At 46.8% G+C, this 24,475-nt stretch overlaps 2 protein-coding genes across 2 annotated transcripts; both read right to left on the reverse strand.

Moving 5' to 3' along the window:
- Positions 1-657: 657 nt before the first annotated feature.
- On the reverse strand, positions 658-8,835 carry SNF8 (SNF8 subunit of ESCRT-II). The gene is made up of 8 exons (XM_007176400.3): positions 8,689-8,835; positions 7,884-7,934; positions 5,813-5,951; positions 4,794-4,898; positions 4,107-4,179; positions 3,003-3,144; positions 1,976-2,050; positions 658-930 (listed from the first exon to the last, which is right to left on the reverse strand). Exons 1-8 carry the CDS (start codon positions 8,740-8,742, stop codon positions 793-795), a joined length of 777 nt encoding a protein of 258 aa, XP_007176462.1. The 5' UTR covers positions 8,743-8,835; the 3' UTR covers positions 658-792.
- Positions 8,836-14,816: 5,981 nt separating this feature from the next.
- GIP (gastric inhibitory polypeptide) lies at positions 14,817-17,819 on the reverse strand. The gene is made up of 4 exons (XM_057535166.1): positions 17,728-17,819; positions 16,347-16,493; positions 15,692-15,781; positions 14,817-14,952 (listed from the first exon to the last, which is right to left on the reverse strand). The coding sequence occupies exons 1-4, from the start codon at positions 17,817-17,819 to the stop codon at positions 14,817-14,819; spliced, it is 465 nt and encodes a 154-aa protein (XP_057391149.1).
- Positions 17,820-24,475: the final 6,656 nt, after the last annotated feature.

Below are 24,475 nucleotides of genomic sequence, written 5' to 3' on the forward strand. Positions count from 1 at the left end.
GTCAATTAGATTCCTCACCTGCCAAAGTTAAGGACACCTATTTAACTTTTAAGATTGTGAGGACTATACAAGGTGTATATAAAACTGGGTGTCTGGTAGGTGCTCAATAAATGATTTCCTTTCCCAGCCCTAAAGTTAGAGGGATGACCTGGTAATCACTATAGGAGGAAAAGGTAGTCAGGAATTGGAGAAATACTGCATCCACTATTGGTTAATTCCCCTCAAATTTTCTTTTCTCTAACCACCATTTAACATTGACCTCTATTTCCTTCATACTCATAGCTGAGTCTGCTGCCATAACCTGGAACCCCTACCAAGGAAGCTGGGAGAGACTGAAAGAGTGACTATTTATACTGGTCCATTAGGGTCTGCTCGTTTGAGATAAGGAACATTTTATGAGGAAGGGGTTTGAATTAACAGAGGCTATAATTTATGTCTCAGGGCCACAGAAACTAGACTGTCTAGCCAGGAGACAGATGGCCTTCATTCTAGGCCCAGCTCTACCATGAACTTGTAGATGACCTGTGCAAGTCATTTTATACATGTTCACTGTTATCTATGTTACTCAGGTTATCCTTAGCGGATAAAAAAGGTTTTCTCCAATAAAGATGCAATGTGAAGGCACTTTAAAAAAATAATAAAGTAATGGGTGAAGAATACTGGGGAAAGAAAAAAATTGGAATTTTTCTGGTTTTTTGGTTCTTTTTTAAAACAAAGTTGTCCAGGTTTTATTCACCACCAGCTCCTCCCTCTTCTCCCTGCCTGCTGCTGTGCCCCCTTCCGCATTCCCAGTCAGGGGAGGGCTTCTCTGGCCTCCTCAGCTGTAATCTCCTGGGAGTAGAGATCAGTGAAGAGAGCTGGCAGCCAGTAGTGGGCCTCCCCTGGGGCCTGCAGGTCCAGCCAAGCCAGCCCTTCCTTCAGCAGGTGTTCCTGGCAGAAAAAGGAAAAGTCAATTGAGAGAGGGGAGTTTACATAATGTAAGGTAGATAATGCTCAAACCTATCTTGGCTTCAGTGGGGTTTTCAAACTAAATCTACAAGAGTGCCTTCACATATTTACACAGCCAAATTAGAATGATTTGTTTAGCCTAGATCTTTGCCTGAGGTGTGAGAAATGCCACCAAGTTGCTTAATCTGTGCTGCTGGGAAAGAGGATAACGACAAAGTGGGATGTGGCAGGAAGGGCTACAGAAATATTTGCTACATGGCTTTGAGCAAATCACTAACTCCATTCCCTAAAACAAAATGGAGATCAGTATCTTTCAGTTAACTTATGGAGTAACAGACAGCTAGGGGGAAACCTTTTTGGAAAAGTTAGTGGAAAGACCATATTAGTATTAGAATGGACTCATAGTTCCTATAGCTGGAAGTATGCTCCAGATGGTTGGTTCTACCCAATATCATTAAATGTTTATGTTATCCCCACTTCACAGATGAGGTTAAGTCTATAGTTCAACTGCCTGGGTAAGGAGAAAGGTATTGAAAGCCAGGGTTCCTACGTGTTCATGCTACTCCCTCTTCACAACATCAGTCTTTCCTTAGTACCATGAAATGTGTATATATAAAACTATATGTAATATGCACTATAATAGTATATAATTATAGCAATGTAATTATCATCAGTAGTTAGTAATTCCCTTCACTCTGTACTAACAGTGTTACTTCCAGTACAAGCCACATTAACCATCTGGCCAGGCTTTACAGGTCAGCAGAGAGAGGTGTTGGTGACTCCCCAGTGGCAGTGGCGGCCTGGCTGTACCCATGTGCCAGGGTTGGAAGCCTGCCTTTGTGAGTTCTACCTCTCAGTGCCATCTTCAGAGAAATGCTGGGGTTACTTCTGGTGTGGCAGCAGCAGCCTTCCAGGCAAGAAGTCAGCAGAGAGAGAGAGGCCAAAGCTCTTGCCTGTGTGGTATCTGTCTACCCACCTCCTCCCATGTGGGGCCCATCTTTTCTGGGCCATTCCAAAAGTCACATACCAGCACTTGCCGCGCTCGCTCCGTCTCCCATTTAAGACTGGCTTTGATGTCACTGACAGTCACATAGCCATTTTTCTGAAGGAAGGAGGAATGGGGACTGCGTCAGTTAAGAGTGTGCTTTCCCTTAGAATCCAGCATCTGCCCAGGGACAATTAATTTACCCAAGCAGGAGGGGGAACTGCCCTTGGGTGAAGCCTAAGAGAGCACAGAAGAATGTTTAGAGGTCCCAGTAGAGAGCAAGAGAGAAGTGACTTTCAGGATGACAGAGGTAGGTTGAGGGGTTCAGTCTTAAAAAGTAGAGTCAAGTCCCTGGTACTAAAATATTAATGTAGACTTTATCAGAGAACTCTAAAGTATGACAAGGAAAGATTCAGAATGATTAACTGATAGGAAGGAATGGTGATCATCATAAACTGTTCATAATCTAAAATATTTAAGTATTCAGCCCTTGTCCTGCCTCACCCTAACCATTCCCCAATCCAGAAAAGCCCCCTCCCTCGTTTAGTTCTATTCTACGTTACAGAATTGAGAAAACTGAACATGTCTTCCCTAAATACATGATAAGGATTTTGAGGAAGATGATACAGCTTAAGGCATTGCTGAGGAACAGGAGGATGGCAAACAAGATTAAACATTTTTTCAAAGAATCCATAAAGTAGGTTTATGAAGACATCAAAAAATCTGTCCACCAAGGAAATTCAGTTAGTTGTCTGCATGTCTGTCTACACTAGACTGTAAGCTCCTTGAGAGCAGGAACTATATGGTACCCATCTTTATATGCTCCTACAGCCTGGCCCAGTGCTTTGCACTGTAGCTGCTCAATAAACGTCTGCTAAATAAGCACAGGTCTGAGTAGTGCATCCATTAGACAGTTTCAGCAAAAGACCTGAGTGATGGAGGGGAGGAGATCAGAAAATCCCCTCCCAGACTGCCCCTACATGCACGTGCGCATGTGCACACACACGCACACGCACGCACACACACACTCCCTCCCTCCCTCTCTCTCTCTCAGAAGGCCCACCAGTACCTCTGCCAGCTGCAGCACCACAGTGTGATCCATATTAAGCTCAGCTGGAACAGACTGAATGAGGTAAGTGCCGCCCACAGGGATGATGCCGAAGCCAGTGCCCAGTGCCTTTAGTTTCTTGATGGCCCTGATCAGGTCGTCTCTGAAGTGAGGAAGAGCTGCTTAAAGACCCTTGGCAGACCAGACCTAGCAACAATGCAGTTTCAGCTCTGCCCTGGGCAGTATACCCTGATTGAAGACTCAAAAGGCTGCACAACATTTAACTACATCAGTAAAAAGGCAGGGTCAAAGTGCACCAAATGGTGCTTGGACATTCCAGGGAGATGGTATAGGAGTCAGGCTCTCCACTTAGCAAACCATTCCAACACCAGACAGAGGTAAAAAATATGCTTCCAGGAACCAATCAGGAAATGTGAATAAGTGAGTTGAACTTAAGAGACTATAGGGAGTAGTGTCAACTATGGCGAAATAGAGAATGCTTATCCATTTGAAAGGGGCAACCCAGGTGATTACTGCCATTTGGAAATTCAGGCCCAGTAGTGCCAGATTTTCTGATTTCTTAGTTGACAACTAACTGAAATTAAAGAAAACCCACAAGATAATGTGTAGACCACATATCCAGCCCACATACTGAGAGTCTTTTTTACCTTTTGTCAAACTGGGGTCACACAAAGGCTAGTGAACCAGGTCAATTTACACCCCATCTTCTGAGCCCAACTCCTTTCCCCAGCCTTTCTCAGTGCCTGCTCTAGTCTCCTTGATCACAAATAATGTCAACAGTATATACAGCCCCAAGTATGTTTAAAAAGAAAAAAAAAGTGTATACACACACACACATTATTTTTATGCATGAAAAAAACGCTTAGAAGGAAATCTACCAAAACTTTTAACAGTTGTAATATCTCACTTGAGAAATAATGGGTTGTTTTTTGTTTTTTTATATCTCTATTTTCAGATTTCTAAAATAAAAACATTTCTTCTGATCATGAAGAGGAATAAAAATGATTCTTAAACTAGCCTAGATGAACGAGTGGTAAGGAGAAAAGATTTCCACCTTTTTTAAAGACCTTTCTATACTCCAAGGGGTTGGAAGGCAAAACCTACTGGCTGACATCCTGGGCGAATTTGCCCCTTCCTTTTAACACCTGTTGATGTAGTTCCTCCAGAGTTATCAGACCTATTGGAGAGGGGGACAGAAAGCAGTTGAAGGATTACCTTTATGACTTTAAAAAAAAAAGGCAGCATCTCTGAAAAACTGTAAATGCTCTCTTGACACCAAGGCTGTGTCTATAGCCAATGATTTCTAACTAGGTTTAAGTTTTATTTCTTAACTTCAACACAGACCATTCAGTGTGCTTATTAAGATGATACTACTGGATGATCGTTTTAAAGGTAACATTCTGGGGAGCACAGAGACTCCGTTGGCATCACCACACCTTGGAGAAGCAGGGCAGGCCTATAGTTACTAATGAGAAAATCATAACCCAGACACATCATCTATCAGGGAAAAAGGCCTATTTCCTACCTGCCTATATGTTCTGTAACAACTAGGAGCTAAGCCTTCCTGGCCAAAGACCTTTGGAGAATAGAGATAATCATTCAGGTTTACCCTTGGCCATGGAGACCAGTCATGGATTCAACATCATGAAGCACTAAGATACTTCTCAGGACCTAACAGCTTCTCAAGACCTTACTGGCCTGCAGACTGCAGGATAGGAAAGATCATCTTTCAAGATTTTTTCCCTCTCAGAGAAGCCCAAAGCCCAGTCCACAGGACCCAGCCACCCTCACCTCCATTCCGGTGTTTCAGGGCCAGGCACACTTCGATAATCTGGACACCCAGCTCGTAATAGAAGTCTCCCACGCCTAGCATCTCAGACCAAAATCCTTTTCCAGCTAAAAGACAGAAAAACAAAAGCTAGGTTATTCAATAGTTACATCTTCTCTTTCAAAGCTAGATTAAAACATCTATTCTAGTGCTTGCTTCGGCAGTCCATATACTTAACAAAATACAGCTATTCTATGGGAAGTCTTCTCTGCCCAGCCTTACGTCCTTCTGCTCCACTTACAACTCAGGATCCTCAACACAATCTGACTCTTGGTAATTCCTACTAAACAACAGGTTCAGACAGTTCTAAAGGTGGGCAATCTATTTGGCTGCTAACTCTGGCTCAGGATACTAAAAAAGTGAGCTTCCTTTCCCAAAGCATGCAGTGAAATATAATGGGACATACGGTCTAGACAGGCTAAGAAAAAGAATATGCAGACCTGGCATTCAAAAATCCATTGAAGATATTTTATTGAGTAAAAAATGCAAGTTACAGAGTAATAATTACAGCATAATCCCATATATTTTTAAAAAATAGTTTATAAATATGATGAAGGTGTCTAGAAAGATATACCTTAAACTGTTAACAGTACTTTATCTCTGCAGTTACGGGCAGGGTCAGAAGACTTCCACTTTCTCATTTTCTTTTTTCTCCTTTGTTGACTGACTGCCTAAATACATACTACTTTTATCAAAACTTTTTTTTTAACAAAGGGAAAAATAGTCATAAAAAAAATTCCACAGCAGAGCATTCCAGGGAAGATCATGTACACTGGCTACTCAGCCTGCACTCCAACCTCTCCATCTTTCCCATCAAACTGGATACTCAGCTATCCTGCTAGGGACTCCCTGAAGACAACATCCTCCGGATCTCCCTGTAGGCCCTTATAGAAGACGCCCCAACAGTAGTGACGACAACTAGGTGAGCTTTGTCCCTTAGCAACCCTAGAAGAACACTGGACCCCTATAGACAACTCCTTACAGGCCAGAGGATCCACCCCAATGGTGGCACACATGTCCTGGAACTGCACCCGGAACTCAGGATTCTTCCGGATCTCCTGCTTGTGCTTGCTGGCAAATTCTTCCAGGTTGGTCTTGAACATGTCCAACTGCTTTGACATCTGCAGGATGAACAAGGGGAAGGTTAGGGGCAACCCAACCAGGTGACAATCGGATGCCAAAAGTAGGCCCCTGGGCCACTGGCAGGGCAAAGGCTGGAATAACCTGTCTTCTTCAGGCCTACCATTATACTATTTACTGTTCCCTTCCTTTTTATCCCTGGCTCTCCTTCACAGTTCTGCTACAGCAGAAACAAGATGCTGTAATGTTTCTTCAATTCTAAAATACACCTTTTTTTCCCATGTGTTCCTGTTCTAAAGTCAGGATGCATCTAACAATCAATGTGCATATCTAATATGGTGCTTCCTTTCTTTCCTTTTCTTTCTTTCTTTTTTTACAAATTTTGTTTTATTTATTTATTCATTTTCTTCCAGTTTTATTGAGATATAATTGATATACAGCACTGTATAAATTTAAGATGCACAGCATAATTATTTGACTTACATACATCATGAAATGATTATCACAGTTAAGTTTAGCGAACTTCCTTCATCACATATAGACACAAAATTAAAGAAATAGAAAAAAATTTTTTTTCCTTGTGCTGAGAACTCTTAGGGTTTACTTTCTTAACCACTCTCATTATATAACATACAACAGCATTAATTATATTTCACTTGTTGTAAGTGCTTCTTTTCTTTTTCCCAGAAGAAAAAAATGTTATTAAACTGAAGGTGCAATCAACAAGGACCTATTGCATAGCACAGGGAACTCTACTCAATATTCTGTAATAACCTATATGGGAAAAGAATCTGAAATAGAACAGACATATGTATATGTATAACTGAATCACTGTGCTGTACACCTGAAACTAACAAAACATTGTAAATCAACTATAATCAAATATAAAAAAATTTTTTTAAATCTAATGAAATTAATTAATTAATTGAAGATGCACCTAATAATCAATTTTGCAGCATTCACACGGTGGGAAATCTTCAGCCACTGACAGAAAGGCTAGATAGGAGAGAAAGGAAGCCTGGCATGAATTAGGTGTGTTGTTTTAATCTTTGAGTCAAGGACCTCCTTGGGGATAACCGTAGATAAAAAAATCTCTGAGGAAGGGATGTGGGTCTACCAGAATACATTCTAAAGCTAAATACTTTTGGTTTGGGGATATTCTGACTTCCCATTTGCATTACCCCTTCTCTTTCCCTAATTAACAACCTATCTTCAACCCACCAAGAATAACCACTTCTCCTCATTTCCAACATATTAGAAATTTACACATTATTATAATCACCATTTCCAGTTGATTCCTGCATGTTATCTCCCCTGAGTGGGAGCTTTTGAACAGCACACCCTGTGTCTACTTATTTTCCTCAGTTCAAGGGCCCATTTCCCTGCCTCACTGCCTCCTTCTCTTCTTCACCAGGCAAAATAACTGAGTAAACAACAGGGCATGTACAGAAAAGGGAAGTGTTAGAGAAGGAAGCTGCAGGAGCCACACCCCCATCACTGACACACACTTCTGGTAAGCACCTAGATGTGATGGTGGTGGGTGCCACAGGTTAGGCAATATTTTCATGTTATTCTTAAGTATTTAAAGTAAAAACCCAAAAGACCTAAATCAAACAACTCTACCACTTACTACCCATGTAACCTTGGATAAAGCACTTAACACCTCAGTGCCCTCAATTCTAAACTGCGAAGAACAGAGTTCCTTCCTGATACGATTGTCGGGAGGAATGAACAAGACAGTGTATGTAAAGAAAATGGACATGCGCCTGGGACGCTACAAGTAGGTAATCACTCAAAGATGTTAGCTATTATTGTTATCAGCAAGTCACCTAAATGATCTGAGCAGCCCAGAAACTGGGATTTGCCAAATGCCCTATTTTTAGTTCGATCCAAACAATCTGGTTTATATCAAAGGTGTCCTGCCCAGCCTTGTCGGATCTCCCTTGCTGCCTGGAGCCCTCCAACCCACTCACCTGGGCCAGCTGGTCCTCAGCCAAGACAGTCCCTCGCTCCTTATACTTGGCCTGTCAGACAAATAGACCAGGATAAGTTGAGACAGTGGGTGCTGGGGGCTCCCACTTGTACTGCTTCCGTAGAAGTATTAAGAGGGTCTCGCGGGCTTCCCTGGTGGCGCAGTGGTTGAGAATCTGCCTGCTAATGCAGGGGACACGGGTTCGAGCCCTGGCCTGGGAAGATCCCACATGCCGCAGATCGGCTGGGCCCGTGAGCCACAACTGCTGAGCCTGCGCGTCTGGAGCCTGTGCTCCGCAACGAGAGAGGCCCGCGCATCGCGATGAAGAGTGGCCCCCGCTTGCCACAACTGGAGAAAGCCCTCGCACAGAAACGAAGACCCAACACAGCCAAAATCAATCAATCAATCAATCAAACATACGCATCTGATTCAAGATCCTCATTAAAAAAAAAAAAAAAAAAAAAAAAAGAAATGAAAGATGCTGATTTAGAGTCTAAAACAAAAACAAAAAAAAAAAAAAAAAAAAAGAGGGTCTCGCAAATGGTTTTTCTTAGGGAGAGGGGGTGAGGAAGTAGAATAGACGACTCGTCTGTAGTCAAATTGGGGGAAGTGGCGGAAAGGGCTGATGAATCTAGGGGTGCTGACATTCCAATCCACCGGAAGCTGGAGAAACTCAATTCCCCGGGACCGAGAAACCCGCGTCAGATTCTGTTGGGAGGCGATTTGAGGGTACAGAGCTCTGCGCGGAGAGACTTCTGTCTCTCGCGGGTCTAGAGTGACTGTAGGGCCCGCCTCCTTCCCCTCACCTCCGCAAGCTTCTTCTTGGCGATGGCACCGGCTCCCACTCCGCGGCGGTGCATCCCCACCGTGGCCCGCGGGCCGCCCCGCTACCGGGACGCCGGGTCTCCGCGTCCCGGGATCCTCCACCAGCTCCCCCACGCGGATGCGCAGACTGTACGTCATCTCCGCGCGCCGGAAGCTACGCCCAGACTTCCGGCCGCGGGGCTGACATCCCCCACCGCCAAGGGCCCGGCGGCCCCGCCTTGTGCTCCAGCCAGGATCCGCAAAACTGTTTGCGGCCCAGCGCTCCCCACCCAGGTGGACGCCTCGGACCCTCTCGATTTCATGCGACTGCCCCCACCGCCACCCCAGCCTGCAAGTGAAGGTCCGCCGCTGCTTACTGGCCGTCTGTTGCGTGCTACGCGCTGAGTTGGGCGCCGAGCGTTCCATATTAAACATAAAACAATCCGTTCTACGCTAATGGAGCTTGCCTTTTGGAATCACACGTAGAGCTTCTGACTGGGGAAGGCCTTACAGTTAAGAACTTGGACTCTGGAATTAATTTACCTGGTTCCATAGCTCACTTCCACTACGTATGGTCCACTAACTTAAGGCAAATTCCTTAATCTCTTTGTGTTCCATTTTCCACAGTTGAGAAAGAGTAATACCTACTCATAAAGTCGTTGTGAGAATTAAGCCAGGCAATATATAACAAAGCATTTAGTGCAATGCCTGGCACATAAATAAGTATCAGCTATGTTTGTTATTCATCAGGTCTGGGGTGGAATCAGTTATCTGTGTGTTTAGGAAGTTCCATAGGTGATTTCCATAGCATTATTGAGTCTTACAAAAAAGGAGCCAAGGGAGGTTTAAGTCAGGGAGTAATAATATCAGAATTTTTTTTTTAATTTTTATTTATTATTTATTTATTATGTTTATTTTTGGCTGTGTTGGGTCTTCGTTTTTGTGTGAGGGCTTTCTCCAGTTGCGGCGAGTGGGGGCCACACTTCATCACGGCGCGCGGGCCTGTCACTATCGCGGCCTCTCTTGTTGCGGAGCAGAGGCTCCAGACGCTCAGGCTCAGTAGTTGTGGCTCACGGGCCCAGTTGCTCCGCGGCATGTGGGATCTTCCCAGACCAGGGCTCGAACCCGTGTCCCCTGCATTGGCAGGCAGATTCTCAACCACTGCGCCACCAGGGAAGCCCAATATCAGAATTTTGTTATAGGAAAATTAGTGGCAACCTAGACTTAATTTTAAGTCAGTTGTAGCAATCCAAAGTAGAAATGATGAGGGCCAGAACTAAGATGGTGGCAGTAAGGATAGAGAGAATGCGACAGATTCCAGACAAAGTAAGAAGATGGGATGGTAAAACTGATGAGATGGGGGCAGAGTGGGTGGGAAAAGTTAGCAGGATGTTCAGTTTCCTGGCTTGGGCAACTCCGTGGTGCCATTCAGAGAGAGAGGTAGGAAGAGACCACAGGATAAAGCTGAGGACATAAGAGTGGTTTTGAAAATGTTGAAATTGAGGTGTGTGGGACATCACAGGAGAGATGGCCAATTGTCATTCAGATGTACTGGTATGAAGTTCTACAGAAAGAAGTGGTCTACAGATCAAGGCAAAACCATGAATGTGAATAATGTTACCAGAGAGGTTTCAAGTAAAAGGATAAAAAGAGGATGGGAGGGCTTCCCTGGTGGTGCAGTGGTTGGGAGTCTGCCTGCCAATGCAGGGGACACTGGTTCGAGCCCTGGTCTGGGAGGATCCCACATGCTGCGGAGCAGCTGGGCCCGTGAGCCACAATTGCTGAGCCTGCGCGTCTGGAGTCTGTGCTCCGCAACAAGAGAGGCCGCGATGGTGAGAGGCCCGCGCACCGCGATGAGGAGTGGCCCCCACTTGCCGCAGCTAGAGAAAGCCCTCGCACAGAAACGAAGACCCAACACAGCCATAAATAAATAAATTAATTAATTAATTTTAAAAAAAGGGATGACTATGAGAAAGATTTCAAATAGCCATGCTCTTTCTTTAAAAAAAAAAAAAAAAAGAGGATGGGAGCAGGGACCTCCCTCACGGTCCAATGGTTAAGACCCCATGCTCCCAGTGTGGCGGGGGGCAGGGGGATGGGGGTGGGAGAAGGAGTTCGATCCCTGGTGGGTGAACTAAGATCCTGCATGCTGCACCATGCAACCTAAAAAAAAAAAAAAAAAAAAAGAGGATGGGAGCCGAGAGATCGGTGGCAGTATATTTAGTTGCCATTTTTGGCCTTGAGGGATGGTGGAGCCATGAGCCAATGAGTCTGAGTCCCCGAGGATTTCATGGAGCAAGCTGTCACACCAGCCCTGGGCTGCCTGCCTCTGGATGTTTACGAGAAAGAGAAATAATGCTCTATCTTGCTAAAAATATTTAGCACTTATTTGTGTTTTTCTGTATTTTGAAAGAACGACCAAGGCTGAAACAATTATTTAGGCTATCATAGTCCTACCTTCAGATTCACTCCGATACGTACCCTCAGACACTAAACTCAGATAACATAAGCCACCTTAAACACAAACTTACTTTCTCAGACACAGATTTGTCCCCTCCCAACACATATATTTGACACCCTCTCATACACACTGACTTCCTCCATTATACCCTGTCTATGAAAAACACATTAGCCTCATGTATGCACACACTGACCTCATATTTTCATATTCTTACTACACCACTCCCTAACACAAAAACTCCGTCCCTTAGGTGCCCACTGACACCATCTAGACACACCTGCCTCATTTCTCACTCTTTGACTCACACTGTATGACTCTTTAAGGTATACACACTGATCCCTCACACTCATGACTTCAGATTTAACTATTCAGACCCTCAAACGCACACATACATACTCCCTGATGTACACACATTGACCCTTGATAAACTTCGTTGCCACCCTCAGGCAGACATTCATGTTCATTCCCTTCTTCAGACACATTTGTTCTCCTCTATAATTTAAGAGAAAGTATGCTGACCAGTGATGTGCTGGTAAATGTTTAACAATCACCTCTCCAGGTTGGGAGGGCGGTGCTCTGGTTTATATCATTTGCTAGTTTCCATAGTGTAAATACTCTGACCACAGCCTTTGGAGCTATTGTTTCAAGCTATGGATGGTTTTACAGCCTGCTCACAGAATTCCTGACAATTTCACAATGGCTCTCAGAAGCACTCTGCCCCACTGCACCACTGAATGTGACCATCACAGATGCTCTCAGTTGCTTTAAGTGACCAGTGAGTCACTGGCCTTATGGCAGAGTGGCTAAGAGCATGGGCTTTAATTCTCTGCCTCAGGGAGGCAGTGTAGTGCATGGTTGACAGCTATGACGTTATGATTACCTCGAAGAACTGTGATGAGGCTTTAAATGAGATCACCATGACTTTTTTAAAATGATGTTTATAAATCTGAACAAAAGCCAGAAAAAAAAAAAAAAGAATAAAAACCCAAAAGTTGAAAAAAAAATGGCATTTAGAAAGTACTGAGCCCTAATGCCTGGCCCATAGTAAGAAAGTTGTACAACATTTTTTTTAACAACACTTTTAGATTCACTGATTCACAGAGACACCCAAGACTACAGAAATATAGATCTGAACTCCTCCCCAGTACAATCAGTTCTATCATGGAGAATCACTAAAATATAACCTCTGAGCAAAGGCATGCTCTAAATTGTGTGGTACACACTCTTAGAACTCTAGGAGTTTAGAGGAGAGGAAGCCCAAAATGTTAAGAACTGAAAGAGATTGCAAACTGGCAGCCCTCAGGCAAATTCAGTTCTCCAAAGAGTTTTGTTTGGTCATCAGAATACGTTTAGGGGCACATTTCTTTTCCATTTTCACAGTCCTGATCCTTCGCCTTGTTTTACACACTCCCCACTTTGCTTATTTAGGTTACTGGCCCAGCCATTCAGCCAATCCAGTTTGCCACTCCCTGATTTTAAACTAATACCCCAGTGTTTTTAAACTGTGGTTTAAGTGTGCGAATAATAATAACAAAAGTTAACTTTTATTGACCACTTACTTTGTGCCAGGCGTTATTTTAAAATACCTCAACCCTACGAAGTGAGTAGTTTTTAATCTTTTCCAGACAGCAAACTGAGCTTCAGAGAGAGAGGAACAAACTTGCCAAGTCACAGACCTAGAGAGTGATTTGAATCTAGGTGTGTTTGACTCTAGTATGCTAAAATATGACTAGATCAATGGGAGAGGAGGGGACATTAGGCAAAGGTAACCTAAACTAAGCGGGAAAGAGAGACAGCCTTGCCTTCTGTGGATGCAGGGCACTGGGAGAAGGCAGCATGCCAAGGTGGAAAAACATTTAAACACCGGAAGAAAGAGGTATTGACTTTTGGACAAACTGAGTTCTCCCACTTCCCTTCACCTTCACTGGCAACTCCCTAGTGTGAAATCTGGAACCCCGTAAGAGGCTCTTCCACATTCATCCCTCTTCATCTCAATTCTCACCATCATCAGTGTGATTGTTCGGGGATGCAAATAGATCTTCTCTGACCTGCCCCTGCTTAAAATCCTTCAAGTACTTGTCCTTGCACTGAGGATAAAATCTCAAAGCTTTAACATGGCCTTTGAGGCCCTGCCTCTGCCCACCTGCCCAGTCTCTACTTGTGCCGTTCTCACTGTTGCCCATTTTGCTGTGCAACAATAGCACTGGCTAATATTTATCAAGGCTCCCGTCACCCTTTGGCCATTTTATCCTTCAAATCTCACTCAGCTTAAACGTCATTTTCTCAGAGAGGCCCTCCTGACTGCCCACTCCGTCTAGATGAGGCTTCTCTGTCCTCTCACACACAGCTCCCTAGTGTTTCTTCACATAACTCTGCATGTTATGTAATTATTAATGTGTTTGTGTGTTTAAAGATTAAGGTCTGTCTCCACCACTAGACTGTAAACCCCTTGGGGACAAGGATTGTGTCTGTTCCCATCATTGCTGTATACCCAGTGTTCAGCGCAGTCTCTGCCTGTGTTAAGTTTCCAATAAGTGTTCGTGGAAACAATAGATGAATGAACAGATGGGTAAGAGCCATATCTCCTTTTCACTGGGTGGTGCACACACAAAGACAAATGTACAGTTAGTGCTCAGTAGACACGTGAATATGTTTTGACAATGGGCACAAAGATTTATTTCAGCTTGAACTTAGTTTGGTTTCTTTGGGGTGTCCGGGGGTGGAGCTGAGGCAGGAGCTGAGTAAGTGAAGGACAGAGTCCAGTTCTGAGCTGGGTTTGGTCAGAGTCACTGAAACCTGTGCAGAGTGGAGAGGAGTGGGGCAGTGGAGAGGAGGGTCAGTATCGGCTTAAAGGCAGCAAAGTAAATGTATCCTGGCACCCAGCCATAGTTCAACTGCTCCTACCTCCAAATTACCTCTCTAATTATAAGTAATCAAAATGATTCCAAAAAGCACAGGGACTGTTACCCCCTTTCCTGTGGAGATTTTCTCATACTCTCTTCTCCATTGTTCAGGTCACGTGCCTCTCTTCCTTCTAACCCTCTTACAGGAAGCCATCCCAGACTTGTTCCCTCAGTCCCTCAACTTCTCAGCCCCGAAGTCTGAATTTGTTTTGGTTTCTGTGCCTCGGTGTCTGCATCTTAAATGAATGTCCTGTTTCACCATTCGGGTGGATGGATCTCTCCATGGTAGTGAGCCATCCCTTGCTTCTGAGACATAATAGATTGAAAGACTTCCTAGCTTAGGAGGAGGATTTGAGGACTATTGAGACCAGCAGCAGCTACAGAGAAGCAACATGCCTCCAACTCTAGGGGTTCCATCACTGAGAAGATGCCATGGCACGAGGGTACCAAGGGAAAGCTAAGGTTAGGATGGGCTCGGGTGGGTAGGGCATGTGAGAGCAGCATCTCACCTGGAGGAAATTGAGGAAGAAGTGCAAGTGGTACTAATAACTGTCAAGGTTACCAAACTCTTAGTACTCTGCAGATGTTGATTTCAGCCTTTTCCTTGAATTATCTTATTTAAACCCCACCAAATACCATGAAGTGGTTTAAGTAGCCCCAATTTTCACAAAAAACCCAAGGTTCAGAGAGTCTAAGTAATTTGTCAGCATGTGTTGAGGTGAAGATCTGAACCCATGTCTGACCCCAGAGTGCAAGCTCACAACCACTATGCAAGATGCCCAAAGCTACCAAACTCCCACCTGAGCCTGCAGAGCTCCATCTGATCCACTATCCAGGACAGCAGCTCTCGAATCAGTAAATCCTTTAGCAAATCGTCATCACTGGGGTTCTTGGGTAGGGAGCTACAAAGGAGAAAGCCTCAGGCAGGCGCCTTTAGCCTGGGCACCACCCAGAGAGAGTAAATACAGGACCTGGGACTCCAACGTGGTGGGACAAGGTGGGGTGGGGGTGAGGTGTACGAGTCAACACAGCTGCCTCTCAGTTGTCTCAGCTTTCAAAGCTCCACCCAGACCTGTCGGCCAGGGAATATAGGCTCTTCCATACAGGCAAAGACAAACAATTCTGGTGGGAGACATCCCACCCATCCACCTCTCCAAGTGTCCCAGAGTGCATTCCAAAACCCCAAGAGATTACTTTGGGAATATTCACTCTTTAGAAGGATCTGTGTCATCAATTCTTCAGCTTCCTACAGAGATGGGGTAACTGATTTCAGGGGACTGGCCTTCAGAGGGTCCCAGTTTCACAAAAGCCTTCCTGAAGTTTGGCAGGCAGAAGTGGAGAAGCCAGTTTCCGAGGTCTCTTTTGTGCCCCCCTCCTGGACTTGGTGACTCTGAACACTAAGTCATCAACCTTAGAAACTCTGGCCCCAGGTTCCCTCCCAGGACCCCCACCCCCATTCCTCCCAGGCTTTCCCTTAGGCTTGGGCTGACATCCAGGAGTTCTGTGAAGACCCCTCTTTGAACTCTGAGTAGAAGGGGATGCTTATCTGGGGCCTAGCCCTGCTCTGGAGTCTGGGAGGGGGAACAATGAGGTGGGGTCAAGAGGCCCCACCCCGACCCCTTCCCCTGTGGGCTGACTCACCCCTGCTGCTCCCTTGCCTCCTCCTTCCTGTTAGATTGATGGGCCAGCTCTAGGGCCCGGGCCTCCCTCTGGGTGATGTTGTGTTTCCAGCTGGTAAAATAAAGATTAGGGAGTGGGTGGGGCCAGGGGAGACTCCAGATGTTCTCCAGTCCAAAGAAGCTCCAATCTCTTGGTACCTCAACCCAAGGAGCAGAGGGTACCTCTTTCTCTACTCAGCCTCCCCACTGCTTGTCTTCAGCTATCAGTGAAAAGCTTTTCAGAAGCTACCATGCTGGCCAAACAGTGAGGGCAGGGGAAAAGATTTTGCATAGAGAAGAACGATGAAAGCAGTTTATCCTATTTCCAAAGTCTGAAGCTGCCACCACCGAATAGTCATTGGCAGCAATTCAGCTCCCCTGGTTCATCCCCACCCCACCCCCAACCCCGGGATCCTCTGTGAGTCCCATACATCTTCCCGACCCCTCCTCTTAGAAGAAAAGGATTGGAAAATTGCCCCAATCCTGCCCCACCCCCCGACCAGACTGCTGCCTGAGCCAGGGTCCCAGGCAGGGCTGCCATGCGGTCCAGCTCCCCAGCAGCACCTAAGTGAAAGGTGCCACCTGGCCTTGCGCATCACACGGGGCACAGGGAGCAGGGACGGGCACGCATGACTCACTCGCTCTTCTTCCCCTTCTGCGCCAGCAGCCAGTTCACAAAATCTTGTTGGCGGATCTTGTCCATGGCGATACTATAGTCACTGATGAAAGTGCCCTCGGCGTACCTGGGACCTCGTGGTTGGGAGCCGCTGGCCTTAGTGTGGAACCTGAGGGGCAGGGAGGGTAGAGAGAGAGGGAAACCAGGATGCCATAGAAGGAGCAGAGGGTGCGAAGATAAATGATTGTCACCAGCAGGAGGCTGATGTTTGGAAAGGAAGCAGCCCATTTCTGGGGAGTCAGTTTTTATGTAGACACCCTCTTGTCCATGCATCAAGCCCCTGGGGCTTTATCCTCAGCTCAAGCACCCACTTCCAGCATCCTCAGTGTTTGAGGCTCTGCTTCTGGGCAAAGATCAGGGGTCTCCCTCATCCCTAAGGACTGAGCCACAGTTTCCTCTTTTGCTCCTCTTGCCCTGGCCCCACCAGATTCAGTTCTTTGGTTCTCAGTTTCCTAACAATAGTGAGCTCTCATATAACAGCACTTACTATGAGTCAGGTCCTCTACAAGCCCTTTAATACAGAAACTTACTAAATCCTTACACCACCCCAAGGAGGTAGACACTATGTATATCCCCCTTTGGTAAGTGAGGAAACCACCGTGCAGAGAGATTAATTTAGCACACAGCATAGGTATGATCCAGGGTTTACCCCCAGGTAGTCTGGGTCCAGGTCTATGGTCTTTAACTTCTGCATGATGTTGTCTGTCCTTGTATATGTGTGACAGCTGTGTCTCAAACTTAGCCAAGTTGACAGGGGCATATGGCTTGTCCTTGCATATGAGAAGGTCTAACTCTACTCAGACACGTCTCTCTTGGTCTCCCCAACACACAAACAGAACCCCCTGCTATATTCATTCATAATCTTCTCTGCCTTTTCCTCACAGCGCTCATGACAGTTTGAAGCTTGCCTAGATGGTTCTTCGTCTGCTTTCCCCTTGGGCCTATATGCTCCACAAGGGCAGGTGGCATTTGTGGACCACTCTTCAGGTATATCCCTTGTGCCTGGCACACAGGAAGCCTGCTGTAAAATTTGATCAAATGCACACATAAATGAATGGTTAAGGCTTTCATTAGGAAGGGAGATGCTATCATCTACTTCAGACACTTAACCACTGAGAAGTCCTTCCAGAGATCTAAGCACAATCTCTCCAGCTACAACAGTAGCTCGTAAAAAAGACTCCCTGGTTCTAGCCTCACTCTGCACTCAGACTGCTGAAAGGTTTTTTTCCATCGAGCATCTTTCCTCTTGGCCTGGGTTTCCTCCCTTTCTCACCTCCCCCTTAAAAATAGAACCCAGTCGTCCCCCCAGCCTCCTCCCCTGCACCTGACCCCTTCCTTCTCACCCCAGCCTGGAGTGACCTTCTTCCTTCTCTCCTAGCACCAATGCCAGGAGCAGGGACACCAGCAGCAGAGAGAAGGTCTTCATGGCCACCATCTTCCAATGGTTATTTCCTGAGCTAAGAGAGAAAAGGACCAGCATGAGGTGGAAGCCCTGTGCTGAGGAAGCAGGCAGTATGGCCGTGCACTCCTGGTGCCCAGAGCCTGTGGGGAGTCTGAAAGCTGGGGGGCCCTGTGCCCTGGGAGTTGGAGCTTTTCTAAGAGGCTAGAGCAACACCTTGGGGATGGTGGGAGGAGCTGGCATTAGAGTTAGAAGGGACATTAGAAGGGATATGGAGCCTGGATGAGAGTGGACCTGCTTCTTGTTTTTTAGGTGGAGTCTGAGTGGGGTGGGAGGAGGGCAGCAGGGGGGCAATCCTGGCAGGAGAAAGCAGTGAAGGCCTGTGTGCCTGGACAGCCCCCTTCCTGGCCCCTGTGGCTAGACATCACAGGCATGTGGACTGGCAAGATTCTGCCTTCAGAGCCTCCGAAGTTCATACCAGCCAGGCTTCCAGCTCGCAGATTGGCTGTCACCTAAATCTTCGCAGCCCTCTTGGCCTGAGTGAAAACCATAAGTAGAACCCCTACCCCCCAGCCTTCACTATCCCCACTCAGGGATGTCCGACACTTCTACCGAGGGCAAGCCCCGTTTCATCAGGGCATCTTCAGCAGAGACGAAGAACAGTAAGGAACCTTCCTCCCAAGCCCTGAACACCAAAGCTAGCTCTAGAGATGTGTGGGCTGCAAGACCTCATCTTCCTGCCTCATCACCTGGGTGTTAAAGGAACCCTCAGCACCACCTTTTCTTTCTTTCATGGAGGAAAAGAAAGTGAGGGGCTAGGGTGCCGAACACCTCAGGGGTGCCAAGACCCACCTCCTCTCCAGTGTCCTGTCCACGTGCACGTCCACCCCCATCCCAGCTGCTCTCTTACCAGCCTTCCTTTCCGGCTCTCCCAGAAGAAGGATAGGGCAGGGGTCTCCTCCTCCCTTCTGCCTCTTTGGAACCTGTCTCAAGAAAGTCTGCCCCGTCTCCTTTATATCCAGACATCACAGACCTACTGATTAGCCTAAAAGCATCTTATCTCAAGAAATTAATCCCACAGCTCCTGCCACATTAAGTCCATTTTACACGTAATAAAGTTGCCCTTTCCACCTGAACTGCGCTAATTGGTAATTAACATTTGGGTATTTCCAGCTGCTCTCTGGGCCTGGCCTGTGGGCAGGGTACCTTAAGTGCCCCTTTTCTTCTTCCCCCTCCTCCTTCTGGGCAGGGGAGCCCAGTATTCCCCCACTTCCCTTATAGGTGCCCTTGGTGAGGGCAGGCTTGGGTAGGGTGGCACTAACTGGGGTGGGGGGCACTGCCACAGACATTAGACTACTCCTGGGTCAGAGAGAGAGGGGCCACAGCGGCCCGCGGCTTTGTCAATGTGGCAGTGTCTCCAGCTCGTTATCTAGGGGGCGTCCAGCTGGCTGGGGAAAGGGAGGGAGAGTGATGGAGCAGAGGGTTGAGGGAACATGAAGGATGGGGTTTCCTGGTGGTAGCTGGTGAACTGAGAACTTCTACTCAAGCTGCCTTCCTGCTGAGGGGCAGGCAGAGTGGGGAAACGTGGCACGTGTACACCGTGGGGACGCAGAGGAAGGCAGATCAGCTACAACTCTAAAGATTTATGAGGTCCAAGCCTCTCTCCTCCAATGCTCTGCTCTCCTGTAAGAGAGAAGTATATGCCCCTGTGTTTCGCCATCAGAGTGGGGTCTCTGAGGCTGCACTGTGCCTCAATCAGACCCGGGGCCCTCAGGTCAGGACTGGGAACCAGGGCTGTCTGCCCCATCGCACGGAGGCTTCCTGAGGCTAAGGGCCATGTCTGACCCTCAGACTGGAGACTCCTTGAGGGGCACCCTTTGCCTTTCTCCAAGCACTTAGTGCATGGCTCTGTCCCCAAGGGCTCTCAGTCCGGAAGGGGCAGGGCACAGCCTGCACATTTGGCCGACCCCCAAGGCCTCCTTCCCAGGCTCTTCCTTCTCCACTCTCTGTGGGTACTTTGAACCCTAAACAGCCCCGCTCCTGCCCTGCCTGTTAGCTGCAGGGCTGAGTAAAGGCCACTTTCCTTTCCAGGTCAACTCCCCAGCCTGGGAGCCGGTCCAGCATGAAATTAAGTGCTTGTGTGGGATGAGAGGTAGCTGACTAGGATGGCCACTCACCTCTGCTTCCTGGAAACCTCACTGACCCACCACCCATTTTCCACCATCTCAGAAAACTTCTCTCTGGGCAAGCTCTCCAAATTCCATCTCCTAGCTATCAATGGGCAGAGATTAGACATCAGTTCAGATTTGGCCTCCAAAGAGGGTGAGGAGGCTGCTTGTGATCCCGCTTCCTGCTGAGCAACACAGTAAATGCGCTCAGAAGGGTTGGGGCGAAACCTGAGCCCCACTGCTGGAGGCACAGCGTATCCAAAAAGCGTGGACATCATTGCCTGGGACCCCTAAGTCTCATGCCAAACCAGAGTCAAGGAAGCAGCCCTGAACCCCTGCCCGGTGCTCTGGGGATTTGTTTGGGGGTGAGCTGCTCGGAAGGCCAGCTGCACTTTTGGTCCCTAGCCCACTTCCTCTTGGAAATGACCTCTCTGCAGCCCCCTTCCATGTCTCCCTTTGATTTGGGGCTCTCATGCCCAACAGAGGACAGATTAGGGAGAAATGTGGCCTGGGTCCTGGGGGAGGGACAGATGTGGGGAGGACCAGGGAAGGAGATCAGAGAAGATGTCAAACTCCCAGGGGAACCTACAGCCCCGAACCCCCAGGACATATTGGGAGACGAGGGAATGGGAAAGATGGCCTTGGGAAGTTTCTGGGGATCAGAAGGGCCTGCTGGACTTAAAATAGTTCAATAAACCCAACTGGAAACCCAACCAGCCTGTCGATGCCACGATGGGCAGTGCCCTGGTGTGCGGAGTCCAGTGCAGTGCAGGGGTGGGGGCAGGGCAGGGAGTGAGCAGAGCCTCAGCGCACTGAGGAGAATTTCTAGGATGTGAGGGATCAGATGGACACAGGGGATGGGGAAGCTGGAGATGCCCCCCACTGGTTGGAAGCCCAGATACAAAGGCTGATGGCCCAGATAGGTGGAGAAAGTCTGTGGGGTTGGGGTGTCTGAGGAGCCAGGGAAGTCAGGGAATCAGCGCAGGAGGGGGTGATGGCAGTTCTGTTGCAGGAGAACCCAGGGTCCTGCTTCCCAGACCCTCCTGGCATCTGGACTGAGGTGCCCCGGGAGCTGGAGCAGCAGAGGAGCTTTGGGGGCTTGCTGGCTCTTCCAGCTCACAGAGGTGACTCACCATCCCCCCAAGGCCCACAGGGCCACCACAGACATTCCAGGCCAGTCTCCAAAGCCAAGTCAAGGTGATTCAGAGGGCTGGCTGCAGCCTCCCTGCCGTGGACTCTGCTTTATAAGTTCACTTGCGGGCTTCCCTGGTGGCGCAGTGGTTGAGAATCTGCCTGCCAATGCAGGGGACACAGGTTCGAGCCCTGGTCTGGGAAGATCTCACATGCCGCGGAGCAACTAACCCCTTGAGCCACAACTACTGAGCCTGCATGTCTGGAGGCTGTGCTCCGCAACAGGAGAGGCCGCGATAGTGAGAGGCCCGCGCACCGCGATGAAGGGTGGCCCCAGCTTGCCGCAACTAGAGGAAGCCCTCGCACAGAAACGAAGACCCAACACAGCCAAAAAATAAATAAGTTAATAAATTAATTCTTAACCAATATTAAAAAAAAAAAAAAAGTTCACTTGCTCTTCAAGCTCACCGGCTGACTCAGAAAGCAGACACCCCTCTCAGAGCTCACTTACACCAGGTGGCAGATTTTATTCTTCTCCTGAAGAGGCGACAAGAGGTGACTGGAACCCTGACAAACTCTGCTGAGTCATCTGGTCTCTCCTGATTCCTAGAAGGACCACCTCCATCTTTCCTCCCCAGTCACATCGCAAACACAGGGGTAGTCCCAGACATTTTTACCCACTCAGCCTCCAGTACCACTCCGGTCAAGAGAGATACTTTCCAGAAGGATCTTAAAGAAAGAATGTATTGGGTGGGCCAAAAGTTTCATTCAGTTTTTTCCATAAGATGGCTCTAGTAGCGCTTAGTTGTCTTTAACTTCATTCAAAACAATTTTGTTAGATTTTATGTGACAGCTGTCATATCAGCATGCTTTTAAAAAAAGACTTCCACCCAAAAAAATAAAAATAAAAAATAAAAAAAGACTTATCAAAATTGGTGAATTTTTGTGTAGCCATTTTTGTGTGAAGAAGAAAAGCAACATTTTTGGCATATTGTGCTTTATTATTTAAAGAAAGGTAAAAATGCAACTGAAATTCCAAAAAAAGATTTGTGCAGTGTATGGAGAAGGTGCTGTGAGTGATCGAAAGTGTCAAAAGTGCTTTGTGAAGTTTCATGCTGGAGATTTTCCGTTGGATGAGGCTCCACGGTCAGGTAGACCAGTTGAAGTTGATAGCAATCAAATCGAGACATTAATTGAGAACAATCAACACTATACCACGCGGCAGATAGCCGACATACTCAAAATATCCAAATCAAGTGTTGGAAATCATTTGCACCATCTTGGTTATGTTAATCACTTTGATGTTTGGGTTCCACATAAGTTAAGTCAAAAAAAACCTTCTTGACCCTATTTCCGCATGCAATTCTTTACTTAAACGTAAGGAAAACGTTCCGTTTTTAAAACCAATTGTGATGGGCGATGAAAAGTGGATGCTGTACAACAATGTGGAACGGAAGAGATCGTGGGGCAAACGAAATGAACCACCACCAACCACACCAAAGGCCGGTCTTCATCCAAAGAAGACGATGTTGTGTATATGGTGGGATTGGAAGGGAGTCCTCTATTATGAGCTCTTTCTGGAAAACCAAGCAATTAATTCCAACAAGTACTGCTCCCAATTAGACCAACTGAAAGCAGCACTCGACGAAAAGCATCCGGAATTAGTCAATAGAAAATGCATAATCTTCCATCAGGATAACACAAACTGCATCTTTCTTTGATGATCAGGCAAAAACTGTCACAGCTTGGCTGGGAAGTTCTGATTCATCTGCCATATACACCAGACATTGCACCTTCAGATCTCCATTTATTTAGGTCTTTACAAATTTCTCTTAATGAAAAAAAATTCAGTTCCCTGGAAGACTGTAAAAGGCACCTGGAAAAGTTCTTTGCTCAGAAAGATAAAAAGTTTTGGGAAGATGGAATTATGAAGTTGCCTGAAAAATGGCAGAAGGTAGTGGAACAAAAGGGTGAATACGTTGTTCAATAAAGTTCTTGGTGAAAATGAAAAATGTGCCTTTTATTTTTACTTAAAAACCAAAGGCACTTTTTGGCCAACCTAATACTACCTACAGCCTCTCTTGACCATCTGCTACAGGGGATCGGTCTGGAAGTCCCCTCTTAGTTCTAACCCCAATCCCTCTTGCTGTTTTCAAAGGGTTGTTTTTTGTTTGTTTGTTTTGTCTTTTGTTTTGGTTTGTTTTTGGTTTGCTTTTGTTTGTCGAGAAAAGAGCTCAGTCCTTAGTAATTGCAGCCTAATCCACAGGAGAACAGCAGTGAAGAGTTAGAATTGGGAGGGGGTGGCCACAGGTTCTCAGTTCCAGGGAGGGAAAGGATTGGCATTTAGGTAAAAGGCCAAAGGGCTGGCCCTCCCAGAGAGAGCAGCATTCCCTCTCTCTCCCAGGTGGGAGCACATCACAGGGAAAGGAAGAGAGGGGTGAAAAGTGAAGAGAGCGGTGAAAAGTGAGAGCTTTCCCTTCCTTTTCCTTGAACGGTGACATGAAGGATGAAGTAGTTTCCAGGGTCCCCAGTGAGCCCCCCACCCTCCCATCAACACAACACACACACATTCCTGCAATGTGTATGGGGAGGGCCTTCTGCAACTTCAGAAAACGTGCCCCTCATTAGTTAGATCAGGGAGCAGCCTGGTAGGATGCAGAGAGAGGAGTAGAAGTATTCAAGCCCAGCTCCACCCGCGCTCACCACTCCCGGGGCTGTTTGGCTTTGTCTGGGCGAAGGCCTTACCGACTCAGAGCCTTAGCTTACTTGTCTCTAAACTGGGGTTAAGAAAACAAAATCTGCTCTGCCTAGCTTATAGGTAAGTGTAAAGTGTGTGTCCTGTTAACTTGAGGGCTTCCTGCCAGTGTTGGCTGGTGGTTTTCTCTGGAATTACCTCCCCTACCTCACTCTATGGTGAGAATTAAATAAGATGAAATAATAAGGCCAGGCTGATTCAGCCCAGCACCGGAAACATGGAAGGCTCTGAAATTCCTGAGTTAGGGGTGAGGGCTTTGGAGACAGATCCATCTATACTTTCTGGTAGGGTGATTTGGAGCAACATGCCCTTTCTGGGCTTTAGTTTACCTTCCTGCAAAATGGGGAATGTAATAGTTCCTGCTTCAAAGAATTATTTTGGGAAGCACATATACGTAGATGATGCATAATGTTACATTATGCCTTGATACCTTAGTTATCTTTTGCTGTGTAACAAATTACTCCAAATTTTAGCAGTTTAAAACAAAGAACATTTATTTCTCACAATTCTGAGGATTAGGAATCTGGGAGCGGCTTAGCTGGGTGGTTCTAGCTCAGGGTCTCTCATGTCAGCTGAGCTGCGGTCTCAAAGAAAGACTCATCTGGGGCTGTAGATCACCTTCCAAGCTCACTACCATG

Source organism: Balaenoptera acutorostrata, chromosome 20, assembly GCF_949987535.1.
Source record: "Balaenoptera acutorostrata chromosome 20, mBalAcu1.1, whole genome shotgun sequence".
Classification (NCBI taxonomy): domain Eukaryota; kingdom Metazoa; phylum Chordata; class Mammalia; order Artiodactyla; family Balaenopteridae; genus Balaenoptera; species Balaenoptera acutorostrata.